The 16,977-nt window shown below is 40.6% G+C and overlaps 1 protein-coding gene across 1 annotated transcript in view; it reads left to right on the top strand.

Annotated features, from left to right (window-relative positions):
* The window catches only part of tsc22d3 (TSC22 domain family, member 3), a 34,043-nt gene extending 17,709 nt beyond the window's left edge, over positions 1–16,334 (top strand). The window contains exons 2-3 of the mRNA XM_087850353.1: positions 14,076–14,127; positions 14,690–16,334. Coding sequence (XP_087706479.1) covers positions 14,076–14,127; positions 14,690–14,959 — 322 coding nt within the window. The 3' untranslated portion in view covers positions 14,960–16,334. The remainder of the gene's footprint in view (positions 1–14,075; positions 14,128–14,689) is intronic.
* Positions 16,335–16,977: the final 643 nt, after the last annotated feature.

Below are 16,977 nucleotides of genomic sequence, written 5' to 3'. Positions count from 1 at the left end.
TCTGCTTTGTGTTTCCCCCAACCTTGCTGCATCTGCACAAAGTTGAGCCACTGCCATTGTGGTGGGAAGCCTCGTACATCAGCGCTTGAACTCTGTGATGTGAGCTGTCAAGATAAGGTGACAGCTTCTACTGGCTCCCAAACATTGCTTATGTCTGCAAATCTGTCCATCTTCAAAACAATAAAGGACTCTTACGCACTTCTCCTTGTCGATAGGCCAGATCTGATTAAAGACTTTACGTCAGCGTCAGCGTTCGTTGCAAAAGATCACAAGCATAGCAATCACTGTCTTGCATGTTCGGTTGTTGTGCACTATTAAAAAAGTTTTCTAAAGTCACTGATAGCATTGAGTAAAACCACAGATTGGACTGCCACTTTTCCTAGACCTGAACTTTGAGCATTTAAAATCCAATTGTTAATCACCCAACAACATTCAGTGAAAACCCTTGGTCTTATGAAAGGTTCCCAATTATTAAAGATCTTTTCTTTCTGGTGCCTTAAAAGTGAAAGAAGTTGTATGCCAAACTCTATAAATCTGCATGTTCAGACAGCAACAGAGTGTCTAGTACGCAGGCACGATTTTCTGTCTGTCTGTGTGTGTGTCTTGGCTTTGTTGGCATTCGTTAGTGACCCTGTGTTTTTTATGCATGTGCACATTGATTTCTGCGTAGGTCTGCTTTTCTATCTTGATGCACTTTTGTCCTTCTTGCATGCATACATATGTAGGGATCTTTTAGCGTTATCGGCATCCATGCTTGAATGCACACCTTCACATGCGCAGAAGTATGACCAGTGGCAGTACCTGTGTGTGCGTGCAGAACAGAGTGTTCTCCAGTTTCATAAGTGAACTTTGGAACCCTTTGGTACACGCTGGAGGCGGGCCAGTTTGTCCTAGATTGTTTACCTGCGTCTTGATACAATGACTGGGATGGCAAATCATGTTTACGCTCTTAAATGCAGCTTGGAAACGGGGAAAATGACACTGCAGATAGACAATTTGTCTTGCACACTGTGACCGGCTTCAAGTTCAAGAGTCACTTAAGTGGACATATTTCCTGTTTTTTCTTTTTAAAGACATCGTGAACCTGCTGTAAGGTTATTTAAAAAGTATCTTTGTGTGGGTAAAAATCGAAGATGGAATTGATTGGTTTCAAGCTCTTTATGGCAACCATTTCCACATACAATAAAAAGATGACAACAAATAAAAGAAAACTGCTGTCAGAATGCAAACTGAGCAGTTACTAAGAGGTTTTTCTTTTAATAAGAACTGTAAAAAGACAAATTTCCTCATTTCCACGCGGATGGAAAAACCCCTAAACTCTGTCAATGCAACATGTTGTAACACTGTAGATGTTTATGTTTTTCTGGTTCATATCATTTTGTTGTTAATGTGCGATAAGATATCACATCACATTGCGTTTATTTTAATTAATCAATGTCATCGCATATCCTGTCAAGTCAAGTTCTTATCTGTTTCATTATTCCCAACTCTCCTACACGTCTACAAATGGACTGCGACCCAAATAATAAAAACAAAAACACTCGCACGGGCTGACAGTGAAGTTTAGAAGACTTACATCTCATGGCAGGCATTTTGGCTCTTTGAGGGCAGGATAGGCTGGGGTTCCTTTAAACTCACAAACAACATTTCAGCCAATCGCAGCACAGTGCCAGCATATCACTGTGTTCCCAATAAATCTGGATTGCACAACAGAGTGGATGTAGATCCTTCCCCTGGCTGAGTCACATCCTGAAATAAGTGCTCTTGTGCTACAATATAAATTCTGCTGAACTGAGGAAAAAAAACAAGTGTTGTTGTCTCAGAATTTGATTTGCCTTCAAAATGTAAAAAATAATTAAATGATGGGATGCTGACATCTATCAAAGGCCTATCTAACCTCCCTTTCACTGGTGCCACATTTGAAGATTTAGGCTTCAAATGCTGTACAAAACTTTAAGCACAAGTTCAACTGCAGTCTTAATGAGTGGTCCTAATGGCATCACCATAGCTAAGGCAGACTTACACCATAAATATAATAAATACACCATGACAAACTATAAATACAACAAATACAGGGTGTGATGATTGGATATTCACAGAGCCTAGAATAACAAAAAAAACTTATATCTTTTTTGCAAAGATGCCAACATGCTCAAAGCTATGATCCATTTTCAATACTTTTCATGTAAATATACATATAAATACATGCATGCTCACACCAGCACTTACCAAAAAGATGCTTCCTTTTAGAATTGATACACAATCAGTAAAACATCAACAGAGTGTTTTAACATGATAGTACCTCGTTACTCATCCATGTGTTAGTTTAAATACTTAGATTAGGATCTCTCTGTTGATTAAACAGACTTCCCCATTAACTTTCATCAGGATATATATATATTTCAGCTTTTCTTCTGAAGAAGATAAGGCTTCTACTCAACTGCAAAATATTTTCTTTGAAGTACAACGGTGGCCAGCACATCTGGCCTTGTCCTCGTCTGTCTCAGGCCGTCCATGGGACTCTCACCATGCAGACAGGCTGAGGAAATATTGTGTACACAGTGTCCTCTCACCCTTCAGCACTTCTCTCCCACATTTGATCCACGCCATACCTCTGTGAGCCTGCACAGACTGAATACCCCTGTGGATTTCTTGGCTTCAACGTTAAATGGTTTGGTGATACTATTTGGAATGGGGGGGAATCAAATTAGGTGCTGAATATACATGAGTTCCCTTCACAGCTGCACTCGTATCAGCTTTCCCTTTGAGAAAAAAGTCAATGTGGCTTTCCTCAGTAAATGGCTTTAATGCAACTTTAAAGATTGGGTATATTTATGGACTTATTTACATATAAACAAGCCTAATTTCATGCAGCTGCTCCACCGATTCCAAGTCTGTAGCAATCAGTCAGAGTTTTCAATAGCATTGCCTCAAGCTATAACACAAATACGGGGTAAGATCCCTGGGGGGAACATTAAAGGCCTGTATTCATTACAAATGAGAAGCGGTCCTCGCCCTGTTTCTGTTTGCGTTACTATTTCTGGTTGGAACACTTACAGTAGTGTGAAGTAGCCTGCGTGTGTATGTGTAGGTGTTTGTTCCAGGAACAGTATGTGCGCTTAAGCAGCAGCTTTAATAATGATATTCTTTTACACGCTGAAAAAACTATTTTGCCTTTAAGGTGATTTAAAGTCTTGGGTAAACTGCACATCTCACCCACAGCAGATATATTACACATTATTCTATCATCTTTGTTTTGATATACAGCGTTTTGTATGATCTGAGTCATTCATGTGGTCTTGTTAGAGGAAAATGATATAGGTTGTTGGGCTTGTAGAGATCGGTGTAGCAGGTTGCGATGGAACCTCCTCAGGCTAATGGTAGGAACTTAGGAGAAAGCACCTGTGTCTTACCTTCAAAGTAATTTTACCAAGAAATGAGTGATGATTCATCTGATATTTTCTTTCAAAAAACAACAAATGTCTGTATTTAGTAGCTTAAAAGAATCTAAAAAACGAATAATAGCTGAATAACAGATGTAAGAGACACCTCAGAACATGAAGCAACTGAGGCAACATAAAAGGTTGAGAATTCTTTCGAGTTCTTTTGAAAGACTCGAGGCGGTTTGTTTGATGCTCGTTTGTGTTAAAGCTGCAAATGTGCTTTTCTGTCATAATGACCGGGAATGACTTGTTTCAAATTATCCGTGGGAACTTTGTCATTGCTCCATCGTCGTGTCGCAGGTGACAAAGGATTAGCTTTAATGCTCAGCGGAGAAGCCTGCTGGAGTCTGTGGGAACGATTCAGTGTTTGGATGACACTGACAGTGAGAGTTAGCAGGGTGTCCATCATCCAGTTAAATCCAGATCGTGCTGACAAGGCCATACGCGCGCGAGTATGCACGTATGCAAACGTGTGACCAACTGGATTCATCAGCATACACACAGGCAAGCAAAACACAAGCAAACACATAAACACACACCAGAGGACGGCTCAATGAGGCCTAAGCTCCCTCCAGTGTTGTCCCAGTTGTTGGTGACTCGGGTCACACAGCTGCAAGCTCAGCTAGCTCAGCCTCAGCTGGAAAGCGACGAAGATGGAAAAATGGAGAAATCACAAGAAAGAATATATATAAAACAAAAGGTTGTAACATGAATATGAGGAATAGATTGAAGAAGATGAAAAGAATAATGATACTATAAAACATGCATGTGAGAGTGAGGTAAAAAGAAAAGGATGTTCATCTTTTCCTTATTGTTAAAAAACTGCAGACTGCTCATTATTCTAGTCCATAGAGAATAAAAAGAATAAAATTATTTTATGTAATTTTGCCTCTTTACACCATCACAGTAAATTTCAAACCAGTCAAAATGTGACTGAAGTGGATTTTCAGCTTTAACTCAAAGGGTAGAACAAAAAATTCACGAATTACAGACATTTTTACAAAGAATTTCCTATTTCCATAGACTCTGAGAAAGTAATTGGACAGTTGACTGACAGCTAGTTTCATGGCCAGGTGAGGCCCCTTCCCTTGATATTTCATGACCACTAGTTACACTCAAGTACAGGAAAGCCGGGAAGAACCTTTCCAGAAAACCTCTGAGAGTCTTCACAGGTCTGCAAAGAGGATGGACACATGAAACCAAAATGAACTTGTATCAGTTCAATGGGAAGATAAAACAATGGAGAAGGATAGAAACAAGCTCATGATGTGACACATCAATGCATCATCTGTGTGGCATAAGCATGTATGGCTGGCAGTGGAACTGGATCACTAAAGCAGCAGGATGAATTCTGAAATGTACGGGGCTATTCTCTCTGCTCACATTCACTCAGTTGCTCTATAACTGATCAGACAGTGCACGACTCAAATCATAATGCAAAACCAACCCGAGAGTTTCTCAAGGCAAAGAAATGGGATATTCTTTGGTGGCCAAGTCAGTCACCTGATCTCTGCCCATTAGATCATGCTTTTCAGTTATTAAAGTTAAAAGTGAAAACAGAAAGACCGACAAACAAGGAGTGGATGAAAGTGGTTTCTATTGAAGACCTGACAGAGCTCACGGGCTGTCTTTAACTACAATAATTTTGTTCATAGTATTAAACACAGTACTTAAATTTAGCATGATGCTAGTTTGTTCAACTAATTTTGAACATCGTGGCTCAAGAGTTGGCAGTTCGTCTTGTAATCGGAAGGTTGCCGGTTCGAGCCCCGGCTCGGACAGTCTCGGTCGTTGTGTCCTTGGGCAAGACGCTTCACCTACCGCCTACTGGTGATGGCCAGAGGGGACGATGGCGATATGGCAGCCTCGCTTCTGTCAGTCTGCCCCAGGGCAGCTGTGGCTACAACTGTAGCTGCCTCCACCAGTGTGTGAATGTGAGAGTGACTGAATAGTGGAATTGTAAAGCGCTTTGAGGGTCTCAAAAAGTGCTATATAAATGCAATCCATTATTATTATTATTATTATTATTATTATTATTATTATTATTATTATTATTATTATCTGGGAATTGGGGACTATTGATAGAAATTATTATGAGTAATAAAGTGTTAATAAACTACTTTTTCACAAAACCTATGAATTAAATCTGAAAGTCTGCACTTCAGTCAGATCTTAGCTTTGATTTAAAATTCACTATGCTAGTGTACAGAGATATAATTAAAAAAAGTTACATTAGCCAAACATTTATAGCTCTAACTGTATTTACTTATACTGTATGCTTGCCAGTGACAGCGTTGATTATGATGAACATCCTGTGCTAAAATCACATTTCTAATTGCTTACTAATGTTCTAGTTGCTGATAGGGTTTACAGTAAAACCAACCAACTCCTGACAAGTTAAACCTGATACTATCATTTAGTATCAACGGATGAATGTGTGTAACAGTCAACTTTGCTGCAGATCCACCAGACTGCAGTGGATTTCAGTGAGGCCTGTGCCCATATCTAGTCCAATGTCAGCATTCCATAGTTAGATTGATGGCAGTGAACTCTGCAACCCTTTGTTCTGGGATGTGATCCAGCCATGCGAAGTGTCATCCACTAGATCCAGTCTTTAAATGTCACCATACATACTTTCAAGTAAACACAGAATGTTTTATGAGCATTTTAATGTTGTTGTTTTTTTAATCTGTCTCGGATACATATTTTTAATTTTAAATGTTTCCATTATCAACAGAACAGAATAAAGTATTGGGTAAACCCATAGTTCCTTTCCAGTTTGCACCCCTGTTGCCTTTTGAGAGATCACTAAACTGCATCCATACTAGTCAGAGACTTTGCCATCTTTCAGAGTGAACAATATGGTGTGTGTGTGCATGTGTGTGCGTGTGTTCTCCTCTGCCAATGTCAGTGTAAACGCACTAAAACACAGATGGGAATCCTAAGGGCTACTGACTCGAACATACTGTTATTTCTTTTGTGGGGGGACGATTTGGGGCTGGGATATGAATGTTGCCTGACAGGGTTTCACCTGTGATATTCCCTTAACACAGTCCTCTGGGCCTCCGCTCTACTTCAGTATTTTCACAGTAAATTTAGCCGGAACATGTTGCTCGTTAGAATACAAGGTAAATCTTTACATTATGGCCTGAAGCTGTCTGACTTCTGCTGAGTTGCATTCTGGTGCCAGATGCTGCAAAGTCCCCACGCTTGTTAACTGCAATATACTGCACATCACCATTTCCTACAATAGTGCCTGTTCTTCTATTAGTTACGGTGAAAGCTACTGTAAATGAACTGAATATAATTATGTATAGGCCAAAATGAAATATAATAACAATTTCTGGTAAGCAAACCATTCAAACGGACCTTTATGTTGCCGTGGGAAACTGCATTAAGCCAGTAGTCCTTGTCTTGTCTTTTTAATGATAATGAACACAGGTTAGCACCCAGACAGCTGTTATAAAGCAAAGGAGGTTCTCTATCAAGGGACTAATCAGATAGGTACAGTTCCCTACAGATGGCGAGGACTACACATGTTCACGAACGCACACACACCTGTTTGTTGTAGCTTCTGATTTAGTCAGATTGGGCTTTTAAAAAACAAGCGAAGAAATGTTTCTTCTTTATACTATGAAGATCACAATTAAAGCCTTTAATGTAGATAAGTAATCCCCTTAAAGTTGGTATTTTTTTGCCTGTAATTTAGTAAACCTGCTTAATACAGCAGCTGGTGGCTGATATTTATATCCCAGGTGTGTAATTTCCTCCTTTTTTCCTCTTTCTGTTTCACTGAAAATCAATCTAGGATTTACATCATCGCTGCTCTCCTGAAATTATACGACAGCAAAAGTCATAATTACATTTTTTCCCCAAAGCTTATTCTCATTCTGTTCATTTCTTTTAAGACTCGGGGAAACACAGTTATTCAAATTTCTTAAAGTTACTTAACACCACATGTTGTAACATGATCGACTGTCTGGTCGGTAGGAAGATTACTTTCTCGAGACGTGTAATTACAGGGCACCTTCGGTGTGGCGGAAAAACAAAAGCAAGGGGCTTTTGCTTTTGCTTACTGCAGGCAAATTCAGAAATATGTCAGGGCGTTACATAAAAAGTAAACACTGCATTACGTGGGATACGTAATCCATACCTTACAGGACAAAAATGCCCTGAGCTGCACAAATGTGACCTTGTAAAACTGTAGGCAAGCAGGTTTCCTTGCGTGACTTTGCAGAGTACACAGTAATTAAATATTACAGATTTAACATGAACTGCTCTGTACAGTAAAGTAAACAGATCTGGAGGAAAGCTGTCCAAGACAAACAACCCTGAATGCTGATAGAGATCTGTGATTGTTTGACACTGTGAACTGAGTTAACCTGAAATTCCTCTGCTACAAGGAAATATAGATGGCAATTTGTTAATTTCCAAGCAATGTGGTAAAATTAACCGACCAGATTATCAGTGCTGACTAAAAGCTTATTGCCTTTAGATTTTATTCCCTTAAAATGTGCCGCAGACTCCCATTTCTGGATGAAGATGGATGAAGCTTCCTGTCTGATAGCCCTACATATGCACTGGAGATTTGCTTGAAGAACTGGTTTCACATACTGTCCTGTTGTGTAAAACCACACTCGTCTGTGTACACAGTCTACAGACTATCAAGTGTCTTGTCAACAGACTGGATTAAATGGAGACAGACATGCGAGACACTTACATGGAGCTGTCAAATTAGAAAGAAACTTGCGATTAGTTATGCAAAGCGTGGGTTCATTTTGGTGTTACACCTTTAACAACAGCAGTAGCTCTTCAAACATTTACACCCTTTGATGACAATGAAAGCATACTGCAGTTGACAAACCCAGCAATTAAAAGTACTTTGGGATTTTTTAACTCAAGTACAGGATAAGGCATGTTGCATAAGAGGCAGCCGAGCTAAGTTATATGGAAATCATAAAGAGTTGTGTAATGAGGTGTCCAAAAAACTTGTTTTGTGATGTAAAGGTTCATTACATTAACAAGATTGTTTCACATCATGGGAGAATGGCCCGATGATATTTTTATTGCACTTATTACGGCCGATTACATGAGGTAAGGAGACAGGCATGATGATTGTTCCCTTCAGGTGCAGTCAGAGAAATACCTTTTGCTTTGTTTGCCTCAAAGAGGCACTCCAGCGATTTAGAGATGAAACCACTGGCGCCATTTCAGCAAACTGGCATTTTCATTGTAACTCTGAGGCCATTGTATTCAGCCAGATTGGAGACGCATCATACGAGTGTCAGCCTGAGCATGGCACTCACAGCTATGGCTGCATATCCAGAGGTTTCGCCAGACCTCAATTGTCTCTTTGTGCTCTGAGAAAACAGCTGCTGAGAGCAAACAACAGCAGAACAGTGAGCTAACACTAAAAGGGCTTTCGACTCTTGAACAGCCTCTTCATTTGGAAGCCAGAATGGGACAGTCTAAGACACGTCCTGCTGAAGTTGCCCCTCTTGGGGCACGGCCACCCTCTCCTAGGTCGGTGTGCGCCCTCCGGCTGGCCGAACCATCCCAGAGATTCTGCTGTCACTACCAGCACTTCAACTTTCCCGAGAGACCTATGAGCTACTCGCCCCCTTACTCACCGAGTCTGTTCAAGAGGCCAGATCGGCGGTAAGTGGGGGCGGCCGAGGACAGTAGGAGAATTTGTCTTGCTTGTGGTGTGGGGACATTCGCCAGGCTCGACAGTAACATGTGTCGGTGACAGATGCGCACGCCAAAGGCGGTTAAAGAGAAGACGAGCGGCGGAGGCTGGCAGCTTGTCAACATCTAAATGATATAGAGTTGTCATTGTAGTATCTTCACAAAACGACAGCAGTTACAATCCTTAAATGAAATGATTGCCGTTACAGTTTTCATAATGTTCAATCTGCTCATGTGGTGAGAAACAGCACTAGAAGAAAATGCTGCAGCTTCAGGCTCATTATCAGATGTACTTATGGAGATTATAAGAGTAACACGTTCGTTTGGGGTGTTATTTTGGACTGTTGCTCGTGGTGACTTTGAAAAATGGATTTTTGTGCTCGCGGCACTGAACGCGGGAAAAGTGATATCACTACCAGTCCTTGGATAGCAGTGTCAATCCTGTCATCACTCTCTGCATGCACAATATATCACATAAAGAAATGTTACATTCAATACCAGGGCATGAATTTATTGAAAGATCTCATGAGAAAGACCAAGGCCATGCGCCCTATTGTTATTCATGGCTCAAGAGTCTGAGGTGATGAGATAATAACGACTGCCTCTGGGTGTCCTAGTGTATGAATGAGTTCAGTGTGAATTCAGTATTCATTGTTTGTAGCTGTTCTTGTTGCCCACACTGCCAGCTTCCTCTGAGATAGCCTCTGGCTGCAACCTTTGGCATGCACGAGTATTGTCGGGCCACACTCTTATCCACGCTATGCATTCCTAATTGGCCCAAAAAGATTTTTTCTTCTGTATATATTTTCTCTGCAGTATTATGAATAGCTTCAATTTGATGGGGAAAAAGTACAACTCCCAAAATGCTGTTCATAGCAAAAAGCTGGAAGGCTGGTATTATGTGACGGCCTTATTCTTTTGAAGCCATCAGTACAGATGAATCATGGTATTATATAATGGAGTTGGCTCTTGCGCAGGAGACATCTGATGGAAACTGTGGGCCATCGCCTAGCTCCAAAATGACTCAGTGAATTGGGCACACGCCGAAATGGTTAGGCATTAGGTGTTCCACAGAAACACGAGGGTATTTATTTTTTGAAAAGGCAGGAAAAATCTGTATTCCTCTTAAAAGGAGGAATTTAATCGCTATTTTCCATCACTTAAATTTGTATCAGAGCGATTCTAAAGCTTCTGTAGTAGGAAAAGCAGGAGACTCAGTTTACACTGTGATCATCTTACCTAATGCGGTTCATTGGTTATACTGTGCTGGAAGGCTCCCCACTGTGTAGGTCCTATCTGTGCATCTCAGCTGAAGACATTCGCTGTGACTCCTTCGTCCAAAATGGGACTATCACTGCTGGGCAGGGTAATTCACCTGTCTCTCATTGCTCGAAGCAGGCTGGATATTAAACCTGGCAGCTGAACTGTCGCAGCACAAAATCTGAGACGACAGGCACGATGGGCCCTAATACCCAGTCAATGTGCTTTCTGCTAAGCCTTGTTAGTCCAACCAGAAGTCAGCCCTTCCACTTTAATTGTTTTGTTATGTAACACAACTCCTTTTTCTCCTCTTTCAAAAAAAAGAGAAGGAAAAAGGTTTTTAAAGTTATAAAAAGTTAGAGGTCTGGGATTATTTAATATTTTAAATGCAGGTCCACGGTCTTTAGGCATGTGTGATCATGCAAAAAATATCTTTGGACTCATAATTGAATTATTTTATTCAGATAACATCCTAATTTTTTTTTCTGTCCTTATTTAAATAGACCTAATATCCTTTTGAAAGATATGACTGAAAGGATGTGGATTATGAATGAGCCAAATTTAATAGAGTTGGCCCCCCTCAGCAGGGAATTTGCATAAAAGTTATCCATGGTTGAATATTCCACAAGTTGATGTGCCGGTAGAAGAATTGTTATGCAGAGACTCTTTAATAAAATTGTAATTGGCTTATTATCAGTATTGAATCAGATAATTGCAACAACAAAATGGAACATAATGTGACAGCTGAGAAGTGCCGGGAAATTACATTAAAGCTATTAAAACCTGCAGCGAAAACAAGGTCTATTACGCAATAATAGCAGTGGGTAATGCGATGGGAAAAATGGGATGACAGCAGGTGTTCTCTCTCTGTATCCTTTGTAGTTATCCTATGTGACAAATGACTTATTATTTTATGCTTTGTGTGGATGCATTTGAGCTTCATGTGGTAACATGCCCGTTCGAAAAGGTCTCGCTTAGAGAGCGTTGCAAATTGATGTACTCCAGTAAGAGGTTGTTGATGCTTGATGTAACTACGCAGGGGTGGTCAATTAACTTTCCCAAGGGGGCCACATGAGAAACTGGGACTGTTGTGGAGGGCAGTACTAATAAGCTGAACTCAATTTTGCTCAGTATTAATTTTATCACTTTAAAAGCTTGTTGGTTCGGCCCTCCACAACAATCCCAGTTTCCCAGTGAGCCCCTTGGAAAAATTAATTGCCCACCTCTGCTATAGAGGTACAGATCACCCCTTAAATATCCTGCAGTATGTTGTTTATTGGCTGATACAATGGACTGTAGTGTGATAAAAACTAAAAGGAACAAGAAATTATGTGGTAGGCATATACCATATGAACAAGTAGGACCAAAGTCCTTAACTATAAATATAGAATGCCATTTGAGAATTTCCAGAACTGGAAAAACAACCTGGAAATGTCTGAAGGGGTGTACGGAAAATTCCCAAGGAAACACCAGATTCCCCCTAATTAATTTTGTTGCCCAAGTGCACTGTAGTCTACATTTTCACCACTAGAGTCCGGTAGAGTTCAGACATAGACTGATTGGAAATTTACCGGTGGATAGGACGGAAAAGTACCCATACATGTGCATATGGTAGGTGTGGATGGTGCAGGACATTCTGTTAGAGCATATACTGTGAAAAACTCCACAGTATCATCAACCGGTCATGGGAACAAAATGTGAGTTTTTTTTTCTTTTACATAATAATAATAATAATAATAATAATAATAATAATAATGGATTGCATTTATATAGCGCTTTTCAGGACCCCTCAAAGCGGTAACACTATCAGTACTGACATGTAACACGATAAAAAGAAAGAAAGAAAAAAAAAACAATCTTCCTGAGAAGTCACATTAAAAAAATCACTTGTTAAATAAGTCAGTTTAATAAATTAGCCATATGACAGTATAAGGAAAAACTTTTTGGCTTTATTTACATCAATCAGGGTTTTAATTTGCTACAAGAACGAGTAACAGTGCAGGCTAACGTGTTCAGATGTTTGTTTTGTACTACTTGTTGCAGCTTTGCGGATTTCGGTCTGTGGGTTCGCAGAGGCTCACGAGAGGTTCAGCAGCGGGGCAGAGCTGACGCTGCCTTCAAATGCTGACGTTTAAGCTCGGCTTTTGGAGTAGTAACTGTTTACTAAAAGGGTAATGGAACCTAATTGTTTATCGTGACTGCTTTGCTTTAAGTGGTGCACGGCTAAACTATCAAAAAGGTTTACTGAAGAGAAGTGATTCAAGACCCACATCAAGCTTATATTTCTTTAATTTCAAAGGGTTATGATTGCTTATATACGTGATACAAGTATTATATACCATATATATATGCAATAATTATCATATAGCCACGTTAATAATCTGATAAAACAGATAAAAGCAAGGATTCAAAATGAATGCATCACTTTAGTATTTGGGATTTTTATTAGTTCTGATGCAAGTCATTGCATCATACTTATCCTGATTATACTGAACCTGCAGAGGAAAAAAAAACATAAAAAGTAGTTAAATGAAGACCAAACACATAATCAATGCTACAGCCAGTCTTATGATCAATGTATTGAATGATCACTACGTGACCTATGGTATAACTATTATGTAAAAAAAAAACAACAAAAATGCTGAGTGCGTGGCTGTTTATCAATCTCACAATGTTCTTGTTTTTTTTCTCATGACACTGGAAGGCACCAAAAAGAACAAAACTGCCCCCCTCCCTTCACCCCTCCTTCTCAGCTTATTTGACTAATTTATGCACGCGTCATGTGACGTCAGGACGGCAGTCGTTCAAATACTGGCCGGTGGCAGAAATAGCATCAGACAGTCGCTTGTAAAAATCCGCGAAGCTAACAAACCCGACACAGCACTGCGCTCAGCCCGAAGCGAGTTAGTGCATCGTTGCTAAAGACGAAACAAACCCGGATCCCTATTTAGCTGATCAACCAGCCGCAAACGTGGCGAGAAATATTATCCAAACGAGTCTGGTACTCAACATGAGCACGGAGATGTTCGCTAAAACACCAATGGAGGTTGCCGTCTACCAGTTGCATAACTTCTCCATCTCTTTCTTCTCCTCTTTACTCGGAGGAGACGTTGTTTCGGTCAAACTTGACAACAGGTAATTATCTTTGCGATATGGTCATCAAATACTTGAATACGGTTCTTTTTTTATGTGTGAGGTTTTACCAAACGTTCGTCTGTTTTGTTCTTTTTTCTTTTATTTCCTTATTATGCTTCAATACTGAATGCTTTCCTGGTGGTTCAAAACAAATTTATGTGCTCGATTTCTGAAGTTAGAGTTCCCAAATGCTTTCTGCTGAGCTGTGTTTCTCTCTGCTGCCTTTGTGGACTTTGAACAGATATCTGTTCTGCCCTATTTGCCTTATCGCTAGCTGGCTGTCACATACAAGGTTACACTGAAACCTAAATAAAACCCTAATCTGACTCCAAAAGCAATTAACGTGTAGTTTATGCTTGGCAAAAGTAGCCAAGATACAACGGAGCAAACGGTTTTCATTTCCGTTTGGAATGCTTTCTGTTTCACCTTAGTAGCCCTGGGAATTCCCAGAATTGGAGCGAGATGTTTTTCTTTTGTGGAATATGAGGTGACTTGAAGAGTTAAGTTGCAGAATGTTAATTAATGGGCTCTATTTCTTCTCTTTTGCAGTGCCTCTGGTGCTAGCGTTGTGGCCATTGACAACAAAATCGAGCAGGCCATGGTAAGCTAATAACACACCCGCCACTACACCGAGATGCATTACACATGCATGCAGTGCACAAGTAGCATAGCTGTTTCCTTCAAAGTGATAATAACCAGAAAGTTAACATGTTAATTGTGTATCACAGTAGATATTTTCCCTCCCAGACCTTAAAACTGTGAGATTTTGCTAGATTTCTTTACTAAAGGTTAATTCATACATCAGAACAGTTATAATCAACCACCGCCCAAAATACAGTTATGTAAACTCAGCTCTGTGAAGTCTCTAGGAAGTCCCTGCAATGTGACCGTAGCACAGGCTGCTGCACGCTTTATTGACGTGCAAAGTAGTAAACGTGCAGGAATGTGCACTTTTGAGTTAAGTAACATGTGAACTTTATTGTGCCTGCTAGATCACAAGAAGTACATGTGAGACTAGGGGTAAAATATAGTAGCAGATATCCTCTAATGGAAAAACCTGCCTGGCTTTTAGACTGTGCAAGCAATCAAACCAGCCTCGCAGGCTGTAACAGCTGCTCTGTTTTATGTACCTAAACTTAATCTCTCTTCTTTTGCTATGACAGGACCTTGTCAAGAACCACCTGATGTATGCAGTGCGTGAGGAGGTGGAGATCCTCAAGGAACAGATCAAGGAGCTGGCTGAGAAGAACAACCAGCTGGAGAGAGAGAACTACCTGCTGAAGAACCTAGCCAGTCCAGAGCAGCTGGAGAAGTTCCAGTCGCGCATCCCGACGGATGTGCTGTTACCCCTGGACAATCAGAACATCCAGGGCACTCCGGAACAGCAGCAGCAGCAGCAGACCTGCAACCACAGCACTGGTTCTGCTGTATAAGTGGCTCTGCCTTGGGGCGGGCAGAGCCACTGTCTCTTTCCAATTATGGACCTCCATTTGAATGAAAGCGTCATTAAATCGCTGCCGCAGAGATCTCTTCAAAACAATGAAGGTGAAGCATCTGGGCTTTAAATGACCGATGGGACACAAACGAACTGTTGACACTGATAAGCACAGACCAGAACTGAAGACGCTCTGACCGGTGCCGTGTCAGGCCCGTCCTCTGATACCGTCCAGCTTTTTGTCATGTTCCCTCTAATGTAGACGAAAGTGTTAAGAGTAGCGAGAAGGTTCTGACTAGACACGGTCGAGAACTTGCTGACAGAGGGCGGCTTTCCCTGCCTAGCCTAACCCTTCCCAATAGGTGAGAAGGTGTTGATCGGGCTGGCCCTGCAGGTGCTTGACTTGGAAAGGTGTGGAGAGTTTGCTCTTCCATTACTCACAGGAAACCCATCTGAGACGGCCCTCCAGGTCTCAGTGCGAGGCGCCCCATTGCGTGGATCTGTCTCAAAAGCCTTGCAGCAGTACATTTCAGCCACATAACAAAGACTTTACCTGTACCGACAACGTATTGCTGATGTGTTTGTGTACATCCGAGCATAACACCAATAATTAACAGAATAAGCTGGGCAACAGAGGTAGAGGTCAGTACAGATTAATGTTTTTAGAGCTGGTGAACCGATCAGTATACTGTTAATGATTCAAAAAGTGTAATTTTGTATTGCCTGCAGTTGGGGCTTGCTGCTTATGGGGGAAAATTAATCCTGCTCTGTTTTTGTTTTTGATTTTGGAACAAAAATCATTCGTTTGTAAAGTAGGAACATTGTGTTTTTTTTTTCTTCAAACGTTTCTTTTTTTTTGTAATATATGGTGCATATCTGTTTTCCTAACTCTTGACGGAATAACTACAATGTACATAGAGTTTAAAAGTCCTGAGATTAACATAGTATCGCTTACTTGCAAGCAGACACCTGCATTTCTCGCTGCAGATGCACTCCTGACTGTAGCAGCGTCGTCCAGCGTCTGGCCTGTTTACCTGCTCAGATGCCAACTCGAAAACAATGGCATGACAACAGTGCCTGTAAAGAAAGAGAGGAACGCATTCTCACACTGTCCTCAGTTGCTGCTGCTGTTGTTGTTTTCTAGCTACCAAAGACTCGTTATGTTTTCCACACAACAGCAGACGCTGAGCAAACCAGGACCATGTGCAAAACTTCACAGGGAGAAGTCTACGTCATAACTAGAGCTGACCTTTGTATTTGTTTTGTAAAAGATGACTGTATTGTTGCTGTAATGTATCCTCAAAAGAGTTGTTCACTAGATGTTTGGATACGACTGCACATTTGCAATAAACCTTGTTTACATTATAAAATAAGCTGACATTGTCGCTCTCTCTTTTTCTTTTTTCTAAATTAAGTCTGCCCTTCGGTTCATACTATATAGTGTCTGTAGCTTTTAAGTATGGCTGGTAGTGTTAGTACTAAGAATATCATCCCATCACTAAAACGTCATGTGGTGCCATCACATGCTTTTATTGCTGAATATTAGTAATAAGAGTGGGATACTTTCAATAATGGCTATCTTTAAAATGGATTTCCTTAATGTACGTGATGTGAAGTTGCATACTCTGTAATGGAGAAATCTGAAACTGGGAGGAAAAACTCAGTAGCTGCAGCAGTAGACTTTATTTTCAGGGGCAAAAGTTGAACAGCTGTGAAACCCGTTCATCTGAGTTTCAGAGTAAACAACCCTTCAACTTCTGTTCAAACTAGCATGGCTTTCCTGGAAGTTATAGCCTCTTCATCTCAGTATCTGAATACACTGATTTTCTATTGAATTCCGCGTGCCCTGTTTGTGTTTACGAAGTCTGACGAACAGCATGCGATTTGTGAAATTGTGAAATGCATGGATCTCTGGGGTACTACAGCACAAGCTTGTGTTTGCTATTTATGGCTGCTCAGAGTTGGAGTTTTTTTTACCCATTGACAATTTGAGAAAGTAACTTATTACTCACTCTT

The sequence above is a fragment of the Neolamprologus brichardi genome, chromosome 2 (assembly GCF_056152115.1).
Source record: "Neolamprologus brichardi isolate AB-2024 chromosome 2, ASM5615211v1, whole genome shotgun sequence".
Taxonomy (NCBI): Eukaryota; Metazoa; Chordata; class Actinopteri; order Cichliformes; family Cichlidae; genus Neolamprologus; species Neolamprologus brichardi.
Note: the sequence above shows the minus strand (reverse complement) of the source record. Positions and strands in the feature narration are given on the sequence as shown.